Source organism: Ahaetulla prasina, chromosome 14 (genome assembly GCF_028640845.1).
Source record: "Ahaetulla prasina isolate Xishuangbanna chromosome 14, ASM2864084v1, whole genome shotgun sequence".
Lineage (NCBI taxonomy): Eukaryota > Metazoa > Chordata > Lepidosauria > Squamata > Colubridae > Ahaetulla > Ahaetulla prasina.
The window spans coordinates 14,770,161-14,789,455 of record NC_080552.1 but is presented as its reverse complement, the minus strand read 5'-3'; the positions used below and the strand labels follow the sequence as shown (position 1 = coordinate 14,789,455).

General features: G+C 44.6%; 1 protein-coding gene across 1 annotated transcript in view; it reads left to right on the top strand.

Moving 5' to 3' along the window:
- SHISA9 (shisa family member 9) overlaps window positions 1–19,295 on the top strand; it is a 252,085-nt gene that overhangs the window by 193,193 nt on the left and 39,597 nt on the right. Inside the window, exon 3 of the mRNA XM_058157865.1 lies at window positions 13,383–13,534. Within this exon, the coding sequence (XP_058013848.1) occupies window positions 13,383–13,534 (152 nt within the window). The remainder of the gene's footprint in view (window positions 1–13,382; window positions 13,535–19,295) is intronic.

Genomic DNA, 19,295 nt, shown 5'->3' with positions numbered 1-19,295 from the left:
GTCTCCCCTAGTCCTTCTTTTCATTAAACTAGACATACCCAGTTCCTGCAACCGTTCTTCATATGCTTTAGCCTCCAGTCCCCTAATCATCTTTGTTGCTCTTCTCTGCACTCTTTCTAGAGTCTCAACATCTTTTTTACATCGTGGCGACCAAAACTGGATGCAATATTCCAAGTGTGGCCTTACCAAGGCATTATAAAGTGGCACTAACACTTCACGTGATTAGAATAAATTAGAATAAATTAGAATAACAGAATAACAGCAGACTAATGGAGGGGACCTTGGCGATCTCCTAGTCCAGTCCCCTTTCGTACCCTATCATTTTTAAAACCACATTCACATCAATTTCAGTCTTATCTGGTACAACTTGTTCCTCCTCCATAGCATCATTTACACATTTACATCTACAATGGCAGACATTTCTAAAATTAATTTCTGAGTTCACAAATCTCCTTCAGTATGTCCGATGTCAAATTATTTTGCTCCATTCTATGTTGGCAAGTCACCTTTAAGGGTTCTTCCCCATTTATTGTAACATTTAGCTCCTTCTAACGTCCAACTTTAATCCCATCCTATCATGGGTTTTTTCCCCCAAAAAAATTCAGAAAAGCAGCAGTTTCCCACAAGAAAGATTCCTATATTTAATCTTCAAACCCATCTAGGCCCTTAGTCCATTTATAACATCCTAAAAGCAACATTCTAATCACATTTTTGCCATTTATTCCACCCTTTTCCCCCCTAAACCCTTAAATGTGTACTTAATACTTCTTTCAGTAAGGATTGAAGGAAACTTATTCGGTGAATGCTATAAAACATGCCATTCCAAAGTTCTTAATATTTAAATAGCACTAAAAAATTAATTTCCGAAGTGATTAAGAAATGAGGTTCAGTTGAGCTTTATGTCCATATGTTATATTATGGTTTATTTATAAAATTTATTAGCCGCCTAACCCTAACCCTAATCCTAATCCTAACCTTACCATAGAGTAACTCTGGGCAGTTTACAGTCATAAAAATATGTCTATACATGTACAATTAAAACCTAAATTATTAAAAGGGGGGGGAGGTGGGATATGTTGTTATTCGATCAACCACCTCCATTGTTGTGGCCCACCAGCGGTCAGTAGAGCTGGCGGCAGAGTCGGACAGTGAGGAGGTTGGGGAGGAACATGGGCCAGCCTTGAAGACTGGGGAAGGCTCGGATGAGGGCTCTTAGTCGGAGGCAGAGAGGGGGTCAGGGCCATCTGGTAGTTCTTTGCTGCCTCCGGAGTCTCCAGAATCTGACATCAGTGAGGCAGAAGAACAGCATGAGCCTGTTCCCAGTGTGCGCATGCGCAGAACTGCCAGAATATAGGAACAATTAAGGAAATGGGGTCAACTTGGGAGTAAGGCTTGGAGATGATTGGCTCCTCCTATAAGAAACAAAAGAGAAGCGAACAGGACATGAGCTTTTGCAGGAAGCAATTAGTTCATCTTGGTCGTAAAAGCTCTGGAAAAGCCCTGTTCGACTCTGTGCTAAATCTGGCCTTGCAATTAGTTCTCTGGCAGCATTCCAAGGGAGATAAGCAGAGGTGGGTTTCAACAGGTTCTGACCAGTTCTGGAGAACCAGTAGCAGAAATTTTGAGTATTTCGGAGAACCGGTAGTAAAAATTCTGACTGGCCCCGCCCGCCTCTATTCTCTGCCTCCCAGGTCCCACCTGATGGGGAGGAAATGTGGATTTTGCAGTAACCTTCCCCTGGATTGGGGAGGGAATGGAGACTTTACAGTATCCTACCACTGGAGTGGGATAGGAATGGAGTTTTTACAGTATCCTTCCCCTGCCACGCCCACCAAGCCACACCCACCAAGCCATGTCATGCCCACCAAGCCACACCCACAGAACGGTTAGTAAAAAAATTTGAAACCCACCACGGGAGACAAGGTGAGTGTTTGTAAACACTCCCCTGATAGATCATTTGAGAAGCCTTTCAGACTAGGAATGACAATAATTCACAGCTGTTCGAATTAAAGAGGTTTGGGGGGACTAAGTTTGTGCTGTTTGCTTTCTTTACTTCTCCTACTGGGGCCCCAGGCCAATCGGTAGAACCAGGTCTTTAGGTCCTTTTGGAGGCCAACCTCACATCAAGGGCAAGATGTTCCAGAGGACAAGAGCAAGTGATTGTGAGCTTTGTTGGAATCCCTCAATTCCCAGCTTCTCAGTTCACCAGCCGATCACACACAAAAAAAACCTCAGTTCCTGCAGTCTACTAGCAAGGAGCAGCCATCCGGACTATATGTGGGCAATCTCATGATCTCTCCTTTCTCCAGAGAGATTTTGCAAACCAGGATGTACTCTCCAGCTGCCAATCTCTACTCTAGTGCCATCTTCACTCTTTCAGGGTAGTCTACCTCACCATGACCTCAAACAGAAGTTTCTCCCAGCACATATTGGATGTTTTCTATTTTTAATTTTTGCCCTTTAGGCACTTGGTTTAATTCAGATCGCAGAGCTGCAAAGTTGTAATGCTACTCAAGACTCAATTCATTCCGTAAAGCCTCATAAATAAAGAAATAAAGAGAGACAAATTCTTGGTCTCTGACTTCAAATAATAACAACTTAATCTTCAGAATAGTTTAAAAGTGTTTGGTAAATCCACTCCCCTTCCCCCCCCTATTCCTGCTTGTGATATAATTACTTCTCTGAAGCTTAATAATGCATCTCCTAATCTCTTGTTGGATCATTTGTTATTCTACCAGCAAATATTCTTGAATATCATTATCAGAGGCATGTAGTCGAGAGCTCTCGGCAGTAACGCAGAAACAAAAAACATAAGGACTAATGAAGTTTAATGCTTCAGAAATGACTTTTTAAAAACTAGAAGCAGCTCTTTCACCTTGCCAGCTGAGCATTTTCTTCCCACTAAATGACCCCTGTGAGGGAGTTGAGAAAGGCAGCGAATAATTTTTTTAAAAAAAGGCAGAAGTTGCTATGTGATATTTGTGTTTTCCACTATGTCAGCGGTTCTCAACCTGTGGGTCGGGACCCCATTGGGGGTCGAATGACGATTTGCCAGGGGTCGCCTAAGACCATCGGAAATATGGGAAGTATACTTGCGAGTCGAAGAATCGCGCCCCAATGGTTTACTCCACAAGCCAGCTGCAAGCTCTTCAAATCGCTAGCCGAATTCGGCTTCAGGCGCGATGAATTAAAAAAGAGAGAAATCTTTGCTCTGATGTCTCCCTCTCAAGCCAGCTGCAATCACTCCCAATCGCTAGCCTAATCTGGCTTCAGGCGCGATAAACTTAATAGGGGAGGAGTCTCTGTTTTAATGCCTCCGTCCTCAAGGCAATCGCAAGCAGTTCAGCTCGCTAGCCAACACGGCTTCAGGTGCGATAAATTCAAAATGAAAATAATTTTACGGTTGGGGGTCACCACATCGTGGGGAATTGTATTAAAGGGGTCGCAGCACTATAAAGGTCGAGAACCACTGCACTATGTGGCTCTGTTGCCAGTTGGTGCCACAAATTTTGAGGAGCTTCTGGTTAGGGAGGGAAAAGCACGGTGCGCCAGGAGGAGACTCTATGGCAAGGGGCGGGATTTCTGGTTGGCTCCACAATTGATAGGGCTTTCAGTTAGGACCGGTAGAGAAAAAACAATGCCGCACTAGGAAGAGACTCTATGGTGGGGAAAACAGACTTCCGGTTGGCTCCGGAATTGAACGGGGGGGGGGGTTTCTGGTTAGGACCTTTGTGGCTCTTTGAGTGTTTAAGGTTCCCAACCCCTGGCTTAGCCTAATATGCTGATTGGATCACACAGGGTATACCCCAACCCCCAGGCTATAGCCCACTAATGGCCTGTGGGCCCGTGGCCTATTTGGAACTGGGCCATGCAAATGGCTGGCCAGCACATGCATGTGCACAGCTTGACTTATGGGAGTGGCGGGCCAGTGCACATGCATGCACAGCTCAACCTGCACACCAGCAGCAAGCCAGCCTGCGCAAAAGCATGTAGAAAAGTATGCGCACGAACACATCTTGACTTGCATGAGCAGCGGGCCGGTTCCCCTTTCCCTCCCCCCGCCCCCACTGCCAGGCCACTTGGCCGTTAAGGTTGGGAACCGTCGTCCTGGCATGTTTCAGCTGTATTAAAATACAGTGAAGAAGATGTATTTTAAGAGAAAACTCTGGTAGAATGGAAAGCAATGTATTTAAAGATGCATCTTTAAATTAGGAACTGAGATTTTGGTCTGTTCTTCAAATATTATACGTTTGTCAAATGCCGGGGAAATCAGGAGATACCAGGCAGTTCAAATGAGTATAAAGATTAATTGCAAGCTTAAGCTCTCTACAAAAATCTGACCTACTAAGGTCAGGGAAATAAGCGGGAATTAAGAAGGCATTCGTGGTGGGCTGGACTTAGCTCTCTTGTGTGCATGCAGGGACTTGTGACTTACGACACATTTCACCTCTCCCTCTAGCTCAGTCTACATCGTTAGTTTTTTTAAAAAGGGGAATTAACTAGGTCAGAAATAATAGAAATATCTCTCTCTCTCTCTCTCTCTCTCCCTCTCTCCCTCTCTCCTCTCTCCCCCTCTCTCTTTCTCTCTCTCTCAGAGAAGCATCACCCAAATCCTTCAATGGGAATGTGTTTTGTGTGAGTGTTACTTCTCACACTGATACAATGCAATAGCTAAATAGCTCAAACTAGCAGTTACAAAAACTTATGTCGCTAAAAACAAAAAACCAAACAAACTTCCAGCCTCTTTTCATCATAAACGAGTTTGCTTCCATGCATTAGTTACTCTTTTTTTTAATTAATAATACAGGTAGTCCTTGACTTATGACCACAACTGAGCCCAAAATTCCTATTGTTAAGTGGGACATTTGTTAAGGGAGTTTTGCCCCCACCTTACGACTTTTCTCGCCACAGCTGTTAAGTGAATCACTCCAGCTAATAAGTTAGTAATTCAGTTGTTAAATCAATCTGGCTTCCCCCACCCCCCCCACCCCGGTTGACTTGGCTTGTCAGGAGGTCACAAAAGGGGGTTCCCGTGACCTTGGAACAAAGCAACAGTCATTATTTATTTATTTATTATTCAAATTTTTATACCGCCCTATCTCCCGAAGGACTCAGGGCGGTTTACAGCCTTATAAAAACATAAAAAACATAAGAATAAATACAAGTTAAAACAACATTTTAAAAAACTTATTACATTAGGCCAAATTTAAAAATATCGATTAAAATAGTACAAAACCCCATTTAAAACTAATTTTTAAAAACTAAACCCTAGGCCAGCCCCGCACAAATAAATAGATGTGTCTTAAGCTCGCGGCGGAAGGCTCGAAGGTCAGGAAGTTGGCGTAGTCCTGCGGGGAGCTCGTTCCAGAGGGTGGGAGCCCCCACAGAGAAAGCCCTTCCCCTGGGTGTCGCCAGTCGGCACTGCCTGGCGGACGGCATCCTAAGGAGTCCCTCTCTGTGGGAGCGTATGGGTCGGTGGGAGGCAGTCAGTGGCAGCAGGCAGTCCCGCAGATAAATATGAACCAATTGTTAATTGGTTTTAACTTTTATATTGATTGTTTTATTTTGGCTGTAAACCGCCCTGAGTCCTTCGGGAGAAGGGCGGTATTAGAAATTTAAATAAATAATAAATAAATAAATAAATTGCCAAGTGTCTGAATTTTGATCACGTGATCGTGGGGCTGCGGCCGGTTCTATCTGGTTCGGGCAGACCGGTAGCGGCAGCTGCGGGAAGCACCCACCTGGATATCATCACGTCCCGTTTTTGACGCTCTGCGCATATGCAGAAGGTCCTGCACACACGCGCGCTCACATTTGTGAACCGCTAACGAAGACAAGTGAGTAACACCCCTTGGTTGCCGCAAAGGTTGTAACTGTGAAAAAATTTTTCAGTCCCGTTGTAACTTTGAATGGCCTAAATGAACTGTTGTAAGTCAAGGACTACTGTAATTATCTCATTCATTCTACATTACTATGTAATGAATAATACTAAGCACCTTAGGTGGTTGCTGGAATTCTGCTCTTTGCTTTCTTCTCTTAATAAATATTCCTCATCAGAATTCTCCGAGACTGATCCAGTGGATTAACTGCTTCTAATCCAGACCGATTATAGGAAAGTCTATAGCATGGTGCTCTCCCCAAAGAAAAATGGTTTTATGGATCTTTGGTGATTTTTGTACAGCCTTTGCTTTTAGCAATCAATACCTGTCCAATGCGGGAAGATGGAATTTCAAATTCTTAGTCATGATGTGCATGAGCAAAACAAAATATCAAGGGACGCGCAATGGATCTCAGCTTGAATTACGTCGCTCCCAAAGGCTGTAGTATAGTAACAGTCAAAGCAAGAATGACGTATCAGGCTAATTTTGTGCTGGGAGGGTTTTAATATTTTGAAACCCTAATATTTGCATATTTCCGAATGCAGAAACAGGACAGATGGACTCATGGTTATATCCGTGACAGATACCCTTCTTTTTATGTAATCCTAATTGAGATGGCACTAGATTGAAAGCGGATTTGTTCAGATTCCTGTCTTCAAGAATTACAGTTAATCCAACAAACCGATTTCTTTGAGCGATATCTCTCAGCCCCTTAAAAGCAGCTTGGGTTAGAAGAAACCCAACTTTCTACTTTCCACTCTCATCTCGGACTTGTTTCTCTCCATATCTAGGACACAATAGCGATTGGGGAAATGATTATTGATTAATTATTATTTGGATGGGGGATACAGAGCTGGAGACTTGGTACAGCCATTCACCAAACGTGTGTAATTCGTTTGGCAAGAATTTGCGGAGGTAGACTCAAGGAAACCATAGAATGAATGAATGAATGAATGAATGAATGAATGAATGAATGAATGAATGAATGAATCATCATCACCATCATTTAATGACCCCATAACTTCTTACGGGGTGGAGTCTGGGCAACGGAATGAAGCTAGCAGAGTGTTTAATGGCTGGATGCCCTTCCTATTGCCAATACGGAGTTTTGTTCAGCAGATATATTCTCATTCGTGCCCAGAGAGAAATATCTGCCTCTATCTAGGATCGAACTCAGAGCCTCCTGATTGTGAGGCAAGAGCTCCAAATTAATTAATTAATTAAAAATAGAGACTAGTGATCTATCTGCTACTATTACAGAGAGAGACAGAGTTGCAGAGAGGGATATAGGCAACGGTGGGATTCAGCTGGTTCCGTCCGGTTCGGGAGAACCAGTAGCGGTGACTGCAGTAGGCCCCGTCCACCTGCCCAGATGTAATGCTGTTCTATTTCGCCGCGTTTTGGAGGCCGTGCGCATGCGCAGAAGGCCGAGCATGCGTGGAAGGTGGCGCATGCAAGCAAAGCACGCGCGTGCACACATACACACACACACCCATTTGCAAACCGGTAGGGAAGGTATTTGAATCCCACCTCTGGACAGAGGTGAGTCTCTTGGATCCTTTTTGTACAACAAGGACAAAACCGATACCGCTTCCTGGATGTTAGGACATATCTCTCCGCTTCAGGGCCTGGAATCCATCAAAATCTCAAGAACTGTGAATTTTTCAGGCAGAAGGGTTGTTTAAGGAACAATCTGACCACATGGGATAAGGAACCAACATCTAATTTGTAGCAGTGAATTGTTGACATGTGTTGACTGTCAACACTTGAATTAGTCTGTTTTCTTTTTGACAAAGGCGCCAAGAAGATTGCCAACTCTTAGTCAACTTTTTTGTTCTGTTCATAACAATTGTTTCTTTCTTTATTGTTTTTTCTTCCCCTGTTCCTTTTCTATTTCCATCATTAGAGTTATTGGAGTTATATTATTCATTAACACAGCTGTATGCACATATATATCCTTGCTAATTAGTTCAGCGCAATAAAGTCGTATTAAAGAAGGCTATTAATGTGCTGCAACTCTGAGCGGCAACTCAGCAACGTAGCAGGAATGTTGGCCATGGATAAGGTAGGAAAATCCAGGTCCCGCTAGATGGCACTAATACTAAAAGCCCTGGTGAGGCACAGCGGTTAGAGTGCAGAATTGCAAGCTGACATCGCCCACAGTCTGGAGTTTGACCCTGCCCAGCTCAAGTTTGACTCAGCCTTCCATCCTTCTGAAGTCAGTAAAATGAGAGCCCAGATTGTTTGGTGCAAGATGCTCGTTGCCAAGTGCCTGAATTTTGATCCCATAAACATGAGGATGCTACAACAGTCGTACGCGTGAAAAAAATAGTTGCAACAGTCACTTTTTTCAGGGCCACTAAATGATTGGTTGTAAGTCAAGGAAAATGCAGAATTGGATTTAGTAAATCTGTTGTTGATTAGTACATCACATTCTGCCTATAGACGCCTTCTCTTTCTTGCCCTTTCTCTTTCTCTCTCTCTCTCTCCCTCTCTTTCTCTTTCTCTCGCTTTTTCTTTCCCTCTCCCTCTCTTTCTTTCTCTCTCCCTCTCTTTCTCTCTCTCTCCCTCTCTCTCTCCTTCTCCCTCTCCCTCTCTCCCTCTCCCTCTCTCGCTCCCTCTCCCTCTCTCGCTCCCTCTCCCTCTCTCTCTCCCTCTCTCTCTCTCTCTCTCTTTCTCTTTCTCTTTCTCCCTCTCTCTTTCTCCCTCTCTCTCTCCCTCTCCTTCTCTCTTTCTCCCTCTCTCTCTCCCTCTCTCTCTCTCTCTCCCTCTCCTTCTCTCTTTCTCTCTCTCCCTTTCTCTCCCTCTCCTTCTCTTCCCCTCTCTCCCCCTCTCTCCCTCCCTTTCTCCCCCTCTCTCTCTGATGTGCTGTAGCTTATTTTAAACCTCTGCGCGTAGAAAGGAAGAAAAAGATGATCTCAGATATTTTGTGTAGCTGCTGCTGCTGCTTCTTCTTTTTTTTCCTGGTGTACCACGACCTGAGCAGCATTTGAACATGACAAATAATTAGAGGCTGTACGGGCGAGTGCCTTTTTCACATTCTAACGCAGTCCCAGAGGACAGGCTGTTGATAATGAACTAGAGGATTCCGTTCCTAATAGAGAATCGGCACAGCAAGACTGTGTTAGACCTCCTTTTCGGCTGACAATACTAGTAAATATTTGTTGTTCTTAAAGGCTGGGCCTTCTGCAACTGGAAATTTAGATGATGATAGCAATAGCCCTTAGACTTATATACCACTTCACAGTGTGGTAAGTGGTTTACAGAGTCAGCCTCTTGCCCCAACAATCTGGCTCCTCGTTTTACTGACTTCAGAAGGATGGAAGGTTGAGTCAATCTTGAGCAGATCAGGATCAAACTCCAGACTGCAGGCAAAGTCAGCCTGCAATACCACATTCTAACCACTGTGCCACCACGGCACCTAATGCAACATCCAATCAACTACAGCAATAGCAATAGCACTTAGACTTATATACTGCTTTCATGGGGGTTTACAGCCCTCTCTAAGTGGTTTACAAAGTCAGCATCTTGCCCCCAACAATTAAAAGGTAAAGGTTCCCCCTCACACATACGTGCTAGTCATTGCCAACTCTAGGGGGCGGTGCTCATCTCGGTTTCAAAGCGGAAGAGCCAGCGCTGTCCAAAGACGTATCCATGGTCATGTGGCCGGCATGATTCAATGCCAAAGGTGCACGGAACGCTGTTACCTTCCCACCAAAGGTGGTCCCTATTTTTCTACTTGCGTTTTTTACTTGCTTTCAAACTGCTAGGTTGGCAGAAGCTGGGACAAGTAACGGGAGCTCACCCTGTTACACGGCAGCACTAGGGATTCGAACCACCGAGCTGCCGACCTTTCGATCGACAAGCTCAACGTCCTAGCCCCTGAGCCACCGCGTCCCTAACCCCCAACAATATGAGTCCCTAAACCCCAACAATATGAGTCCTCATTTTACCCACCTCGGAAGGATGGAAGGCTGAGTCAATGGAAATAGCACTTAGACTTATATACCACTTCACAGTGCTTTCTAAGTGGTCTACAGAGTCAGCCTGCTCCCCCACACAACAATCTGGGTCCTCATTTTACCGACCTCAGAAGGATGAAAGGCTGAGTCCAACCTTGAGCCGGTGAGACTCAAACTGCCGAACTGCAGTACTGCATGCTAACCGTTGCTCCCTCACGGCTCTTGATATTGAAAGTACTCGTGCATCTTGTCCAGAATGATCAAAAGAATTCAAGAAGCTAAAGCGATCCCATTTAAGTCTTCTGGATCCCACAGTGGCCAACCAAAGAGATCAATGAACGTCACAAACGTGCTCAAAAAAAGCCGTCATCATTTCCCACCATGACCCCCGCTTGCAAGCATGGTCTACTGTGTAATTTATTTATTTATTTACTTTTATTTATTTATTAATTTCTATACCAAAGGACTCAGGGCAGTTTCCAGCCAGATAAAACACAGTTAAATATATAATATAAAATTTAAAAAATGTATTGAAAAACTGATTCAATTTGGCCCAAATTTAAAACTTAAAATACAAAAATAGAACTATAAGAAACCCCTATTAAAATTACTAATGATTTCAAGCCAGCCCTGCGCGATGGAATAAATGCGTCTTCAACTCGCGACGAAAGGTCCGGAGGTCAGGAAGTTGTCGTAATCCTGGAGGAAGCTCATTCCAGAGGGCAGGTTCCCCCACAGAGAAGGCTCTCCCCCTGGCGGTCGCCACTCGACATTGTTTGACTGACGGCACCCTGAGGAGGCCCTCCCTATGGGAGCGCACAGGTCGATGGGAGGCTATAGGTGGCAGCAGGCGGTCCCGTAAATAACCCGGTCCTATGCCATGGAGTGCTTTAAAGGTGGTAACCAACACCTTGAATTGCACCCAGAAGACCACAGGAAGCCAGTGCAGCTGTCGTGTCCCACTCCTCCGCTGACGGCTGGGTCAGGGAAATCCGAATCAGGCTTGCCTCTGCAGCTCTGCCAAAGTCCTAGCAAAGTCCTCAAGGCAGGCAGGAGACCAGAAAGTGACTTCAGCAAGATATGTTCGACTTTGCCTGACTCAGAGAATGCCAGAAAGCAGATCCTTTATATAGGCCATGGGGTGTGGCTCCATGACTCAGCACTTATCCAGGCCTGCCCCTCCCTTCCTTCTGACGCCGCCGCCTATCAATTCTTCTGAAGCGAGGGTCACTCCAGTCGGCAGCTGTTGGTAATAGACCTCCCTCAGGCTCACATGCTGTGGGGGAGGGGGAGGGGTCTAGTTGCTCCGTTTGCCTGGGCATGGAGCCAGGGCTGGGGCCGGGAGGTGCTCCCTCCTCCGCAGCCTGTCTGGGCATGGAGCCAGGGCTGGGGCCGGGAGGCATACTAGGACATTCCTCAGCGTTCGGAAGCAGATAAGAAGGCCCCGGCTGCGGTGAGAGCGGGCAAGACACAACAGCAGCCTGCGCAGGAGAGGTGTTATATGGGAGCCTCGAGTCGCTCCCTCTATCACCGCGCAGCCGCATTCTGGACCAACTGGAGCCTCCGGGTGCTCTTCAAGGGGAGCCCCATGTAGAGAGCATTGCAGTAGTAAAAGCCCTCTGATGCAGACCCCACAAAAATAGGGTGTCGGTTTCCTCACTTCCTCCCTCTCTTTAAATATTACGGGGTGAAATTGCAGAGCTGACTTTGAGGATGCAAAAGGAGTGGGGGGAAGAATAGATGTAACTTTCTTTCTCCACCCTCTCTTAACTCCCCGACTTGTTTTCTTCCGTTTCGCGTCTCCTTTCGTTTTCTACTCTCTTTGCAACTGCTGATTTAGTAATAAATTCTGTTTCCTGCTTCTTTCCTCTGCCTCGCCTTACTCTGCACACATACCCAGCTCTTTGCTTCTCTTGTTGACAATTCCTCCTTCGGGGGCATAAGCACTCCAGGCTCCATTGAGAGAGAGAGAAACACAGCCAAACTCAGGCACGCCCCGAGCAGTCATTTTATTTGTTGCTGTTTTTCTCGCGGGCTCCTAAGAAGGGAGCTGAACGCAAAGGGTTCTAAAGGAAGGGAGAACAGCAGAGTAGCTGGAGGTGTAGCCAAGTTTTCTTCGCAATCAGCTTGCAACCCACAGGCACCTTCCGGCTAGTAATCACTTAGAGGTGGACGATTTGACCCATGAATTACTACACTGAAGATTTGACTAGGAACCTAGAGCTAAATTCATCACGCTCTTGTTAATCCAACAGAATCCGTCTAGATTAGAAGAAAGGGGGAAAAAATCTTTGTTGTTGTTGTTGTCTGACGAAGACAACCATGTGATAAAACCATTGCGTTGTTGGCAATGGCGGCAAGGAAGATACGAAAGAAGCACCTTCTGGCAAACAGTGCTATGAATATTGGAGCGGACGCATTGAGTTGATAGCATTGCTGTATTTTTATACGCAACCTGCTCAAAGCTAGGGCTGCAAACAAGAGTTTAAATGCAATACAAAGAAGAGAACAAGCACAGTGGTGAAGTCCCATTTTTTTTTACTACCGGTTCTGTGGGCGTGGCTGGGTGGGCGTGGTGTGGCTTGGTGGGCGTGGTGTGGCTTGATGGGCATGGCTTGGTGGGCGTGGCAGGGGAAGGATACTGCAAAATCTCCATTTCCCCCCCCCCACTTCTGGGAGAAAGATATTGCAAAATCTTCATTCCCACCCCACTCCAGGGGAAGGATACTGCAAAATCTCCATACCCACCCCATTCTGGGGACAGCCAGAGGTGGTATTTGCCAGTTTTCCGAATTACTCAAAATTTCCACTACCGGTTCTCCAAAACCTGTCAAAACCTGCTGGATTTCACCCCTGAAGAAACCCCACTCCTTTCTAGCACTGAGGATGTTACTCAGTTAGGTAATGAAATGTCTGCAACAAAACAAAAAACAACCAAGCTCAGAAAATATCAACAACCCCATAATCCACCTCCTTCTCCTTCTCTCCACAAAACCATCTGCAGAGAAGAGCAACAAAGTTGATGAGGGGACTGGAGGCTAAAACATATGAAGAACGGCTGCAGGAACTGGGCATGGCTAGTTTAACGAAAAGAAGGACGAGGGGAGACATGATAGCAGTCTTCCAATATCTCAGGGGCTGCCCCAAAGAAGAGGGAGTTGGGCTGTTCTCCAAAGCACCTGAGGGTAGAACAAGAAGCAATGGGTGGAAACTCATCAAGGAGAGAAGCAACTTAGAACTAAGAAGAAATTTCCTGATAGTTAGAACAATTAATCAGTGGAACAACTTGCCTCCAGAAGTTGTGAATGCTCCAACGCTGGAAAATTTTAAGAAGATGTTGGCTACCCATTTGTCTGAAGTGGTGTAGGGTTTCCTGCCTGGGCAGGGGGTTGGACTAGATGACTTCCAAGGTCCCTTCCAACTCTATTATTCTAAGCTGGTCTGCAGTGTTCATCATGAGGTTTTTTTTTTGCTTGCTTGAATTCTGGCTCAAATCCTATTTGTTTTCAGAAAGGTGACTTCTATTTTTTTTTTTCCACAGATGCCACCCAGATGAATAATGTCGTACCGACCTCACCTCTGCTTCCACAACTGGCTCACCCACACTCTTACCCAAGCATGGGACAGATTACAAATCCATACGAACAGCAGCCTCCAGGAAAGGAACTGAATAAGTATGCATCGTTAAAAGCAGTAGGTAAGCATAGAGAAACGCAGCTTCCTCTTGACTTTGCGCATATCATATGCAGTTTCAATATCTCATTTTTTTAAAAAAAATATTTATTCTGTTCTAAGAAGAAATCTCAGATAGATCCACTTTGCAGGTCCAATATTTATAGGAGTGACGTATTACAGGCCGCCCTTTTTTACTGACCACAATCGCATACAGCAACTTGGCCGTTAAGCAAAGCAATCGCTAAGTGAAACCACAGCCGTGCTTCCAAAGTGGTTTTCAAAAGGCAAAGTGGGTTTTTTTTCCCCCCTCTTGAAAACGTTTTCCTTCTGATCTAAGAAGCTTCATCAGTTCACTTCATAACTGTGGAAGCTTCCTGGATCACAAGCGAAATATTTTCAAGGGGGAAAATAAACGACCAAGGAAGTCCAGTTGCCTTTTGAAAAACAGCTTTGGGACACCCATGACCTGGATGATTGAGAATCTCCATAGACACAACGGTGCTTAGGATCTGATTTTAGCTACCTTTTGCTCTGCAGACCTGCAAAGGACTTCAGTGCAAGGATTGATCTAGCACTGATTATGTTAGCTAGTTTGGGTAATGAAACATCTGCAAAAAAAATTTAATAATAATAACCATCTCAGAGAGCACGGAGGATCCCTCATTTCAACCTGGAGCTACAAATATTCTATTTTTAAATTTACCGTATTTTTGGGACTATAAGACACACCTTTCTCCCACCCCCTAAAAGGGGGTGAAAATTTGGCTGCATCTTATACACTGAATGTAGCCCCGCCCACCCACCGGTCCCCACCCTTTGGCCTCCTCTCCCTCCCAGCAATTTACCTCCTTGCAGCAAGCAGCAAGAAGAAATAGCCCATTTCAGCTTCAGCACAGCCTAATTAGCACAAGTTTGTTTTTTTTAAATTAAATTTTTATACCGCCCTTCTCCCGAAGGACTCAGGGTGGTGTACAGCCAGAATAAAATACAGAATATATACAATTAAAAGAATTTAAAATAAAACTATTACTAAACGGCTGATAATTAAAAAAGATTTAAAAGTTTAAAATATTAATAAAACCCCAATTTAAAATCAACTATTTATGCCAGTCCTGCTTGAATGAATAAATATGTTTTTAGCTCACGCCGAAAGGTCCGAAGATCAGGCACTTGACGTAAGCCAAAGGGGAGTTCGTTCCAGAGCGTCGGTGCTCCCACAGAGAAGGCCCTACTCCTGGGGGCCGCTAGCCGACATTGTTTGGCGGACAGCACCCTGAGAAGGCCCTCTCTGTGAGAGCATATGGGTCGATGGGAGGCATAAGGTAACAGCAGGCGGTCTTGTAAGTACCCGGGTCCTAAGCCATGGAGCGCTTTAAAGGTGGTAACCAGGATCTTGAAGCGCACCCGAAAGACTACAGGAAGCCAGTGCAGACTACGGAGCAGTGGTGTTACGTGGGAGCCACGAGCGGCTCCCATTACCACTCGTGCAGCTGCATTCTGGACTAACTGCAGCCTCCGGGTGCACCTCAAGGGCAGCCCCATGTAGAGAGCATTGCAATAATCCAGCCGAGACGTAACCAGAGCGTGAGTGACTGTGCATAAGGCATCCCGGTCCAGGAAGGGACGCAACTGGCGGACCAAGCGAACTTGGTAAAAGGCTCTCCTGGAGACGGCCGCCAGATGTTCATCAAAGGACAGCCGACCATCCAGGAGGACGCCCAAGTTGTGAACCACCTCCTTTGGGGCCACTAACTCACCCCCAACAGTCAGCTGCGGGTGCAGCTGACTGTACCGGGGTGCCGGCATCCACAGCCACTCCGTCTTGGAGGGATTGAGCTTGAGTCTGTTTCTCCCCATCCAGACCCGTATTGTCCGTTGGCCTCCCGACTCTCAGCTGTTTCAGGCTGCAGGGATTGCTATGGCCTATTGCTGCACAGGCCTCTGCTGCTTGCTGCAAGGAGGTAAATTGCTGGGAGCAGATTTTTTTTTTCTTGCGCTAATCAAGCTATGCTGAAAACGAAAATGAAAGTAAAGCAGGCTATTTGCTGTTTGCTGCAACGAGGCAAAATTGCTGGGAGGCAGAGGCAGATTTCTTTTTCTTGTTTTCCTCACCAAAAAAGATAAGTGCTTCTTATAGTCCGGAGCATCTTATACTCCGAAAAATACAGTACTTTTTCATCCCTGTTGGAACTGCAAACTAGCAAAATGACTAAATGAGCAGTAGCTACATGAGAACTTCAGGATCTTGGACAGTGTTAATGGGATTAATTGGTCTTGGGTGTATCATATGCTCACTAGCAGAGATGCTGCTTCAGCAAAAGTCTTGAAACGAGAGATATTTAGGCTTTATTTGCCTATCATGCTTGATTCCAATATAAAGTGGTATACGTTTTGTAGGCTTCAAAACCCAATTAATTCTGCCGGTCTCTCTCCAGTGAAATAGTCATTGCTCTCTGCTGCAGTGGTGAGTTTCACTTACCTTTGCTAATGGTTTGCTCGCTCGCGTGCGCGCGCACCACTTCTGTGCATGTGCAGAGCCTATTTGATGACATTCAGGTGGGTGGGTGGAGCCTCCCGCCGCTGCTCCTACCAGTTTGCCCGAACCGGGATGAACCGGTAACAATCCACCACTGGTCTGCTGCCATACGAAGGTGACAGAGTGCCATAATAGCTCAGGCTGTTAGAAGCCTGTTATTAGAACACAGTAGCCTGCAATTACTGCAGGTTCAAGCCCGGCCCGAGGTTGACTCAGCCTTCCATCCTTTATAAGGTAGGTAAAATGAGGACCCAGATTGTTGGGGGGGCAATAAGTTGACTTTGTAAATATACAAATAGAATGAGATTATTGCCTTACACACTGTAAGCCGCCCTGAGTCTTCGGAGAAGGGCGGGATATAAATATAAATTAAAAAAAAAAAACACAGAGTGGCAAAAATGGACGTGGGTCCCTGATGCAATCCTTTGCAACTCTAATTGAAGTAACATTTTAAAATGATTTTCCCCCCTTTTGGAAAGAAAAGCAGTGGGAAGTGAAGCCCTATATTCCCCAGAATACCAGCAGCTGTGAGTACTAAAAATATAGTTATTGGCCAAACTCCCCAGTTATCCTGGAATATCTTTTTCGAGTATAGAAAGGTGTTTGGACTAGGAGATCTGGGAGCTGGCTGTGTAATGCAAACAGACCCTAAGAAAAGTAGAAGGATTTAATATTCTAATAATGTTATCGCTTCTAGAGACGGACATTGATTAAGGAAATCATTGTCTGGAACAGAGAAGTGGAGCCATTATTCCAGCAAAGACTTTAAAACAAGTAAAGCATTAAAAGAAACAGTCTGGGGTAATGGTCAAGGTGCTGGCTGAGAAACCAGGAGAACATTAGTTCTAGACCTCCTTTAGGCATGGAAGACAGCTGGGTGAATTTGGGCCAGTTTCTCTCAGCTCTAGCTAGAGTTATTGCTGTGGGAAAAAGAGAAAGCAGAAGTATTAGGTATGTTCACTTTCTTGAGTGGGGTTTGTGTGTGTAGATTATAGATCATAAGTAATAGATACATGGCAGAAAGGTAGGTGGATGGATGGATGGATGGATGGATGGATGGATAGAGATAGATAAAGAGAGAGAGATTGATTGATTGATTGAAAGACAAGACAGATAGATAGATAGACAGAAAGTGATAGACAGACAGGTAGATAGACAGACAGACAGACAGACAGACAGACATAGAGAGATAGAAGATAGATAAAGAGATGATAGATAGATAGATAGATAGATAGATAGATAGATAGATAGATAGTTAGATAGATAGATAGATAGAACCCTCTTAAGTGTTTGTGTGTATAGATGATGATATAGATAGATAGGCAGACAGACAGACTAGATAGATAGACTAGATAGACAGACAGACAGACAGACAGACAGACAGACAGATAGACAGACAGACAGACAGATGCTGATAGATAAGCTGATAGGGCTTGCTATTCTTATAACTCCTGCCTTTTGGGAAATTTTGGTTCTTAAAGAGTTCTGTTAACTTCTATAATCTGAGACACCAGCAAAGGTGTGCAGGTGGAGAAGCTATGGGCAAATAATCCTGAAAGCAAGTCCAAAATTGAAGACTGGTTGATATATTCAGGCTATGAAAAAGCTGAGCTGAGTAGAACACTAGGCTCAAACCATTAAGGTGCCCTGAATTCCATTTCAGGCCCATTTCCAGTTTGATCCTGATAGGCGGGTATATTTCCATATGTCTATCCATTGGTGGATGAAAAGCAAAGGCAGGGAAAAGAATGAAAAGTAGAAGGCAAGTTGTCTTCTAGCCACATCTAGATGATCAAGGATCTCTACTTGATTTTTCACAATGCTTGTGTCAGGGTTCCAATGGATGCCCTAATTAATTCATGAGCCTTGAGCCAGGTTTCAAAAGATATCCAGTTATTTATTAGGAGCAACATGTCGGCACTTATACAAGTGGACTCAACTCTGCCTCACATAATTTATGGCCCCACCATGACCCTTTTTCCCCCCTCCTCCCTGGGTGTATCATAAATCACATTCTCCAACAGAGCACTTTCGCAGGCTGTAGAAAACATGCCTCTCCTGCTGGCTCTGGTAACCTGGGATACAATCTGGAGAAAAGAATGCGTGGAATGTGCTTCTGGTTGTGGCAGCCAAGCTGCTCCATCAGTCACTTACCTATGGCTACTCGAGAGCAGGCCTGGAATGCTTTACGAGTTGACAGCTTGTCCAACAAATTTGAAAAGTGGGGGGAAGGAAACCTTTAAGCAAATTAACCACCTCCATTCATCAGGACTGGCACAGCTTGGGAGTCCAGGAGTATGCAAATAGAAAGTATCATGTTCAGAGAATCTCGGAAGGGTTACCAAAGAGGGAGAGAAATTGTTGTTAATTAATGGGGATGCTAAAAGTGGACGGAGCACCTGTTTCAGCTCCCAGAGGGAGGTTAGAGCTGAAAAGGCTATTATGTGTCTCAGATTTAAATACCACAAGTTTTTATGTGGATGCATTCCAAAGGACAAAAGCAGGCCCCTTTCCCTCCCCAGCCTGTAATTTCACCTTGTAATTAGCTGCAGCTCTAAGAATTCATGAGAAATAACTCAAGGTCTTTTGGGAAGGCTAAGCCTCCTTCTCTGAGGGAGACATGAACGTTCGCTCTGCCTAATAGAAGAGTAGAATAGAATAGAATAGAATAGAATTTTTTATTGGCCAAGTGTGATTGGACACACAAGGAATTTGTCTTGGTGCATATGCTCTCAGTGTACATAAAAGAAAAGATACGTTCATCAAGGTACATTTACAACACAATTGATGATCAATATATAGCAGATGGTCTCGTGAGTAGGAAATCCGTAGTGCGTATAGAAGATATATTCATACAAGTAGAGTAGGGGTAGGAGTAGGCATAAGAATAGAATAGAATAGAATAGAATAGAATAGAATAGAATAGAATAGAATAGAATAGAATAGAATAGGATTCTATTCTATTCTATTCTCTAACCTGTCCGTCTATCTATTATCTATCTATCTATCTATCTATCTATCTATCTATCTATCTATCTATCTATCTTCTATCAATCTATTGATAAATCAATCTATCCATCTATCTCATCTGTATAGCTGTGTCTGTCTGTCTATCTATCTATCTATCTATCAATATATTGATAAATCAATCTATTGATAAATCAATCTATCTATTCATCCATCTAGCTATCCATCTATCTCATCAATATAGCTGTGTCTGTCTGTCTGTTTATCTAACTATCT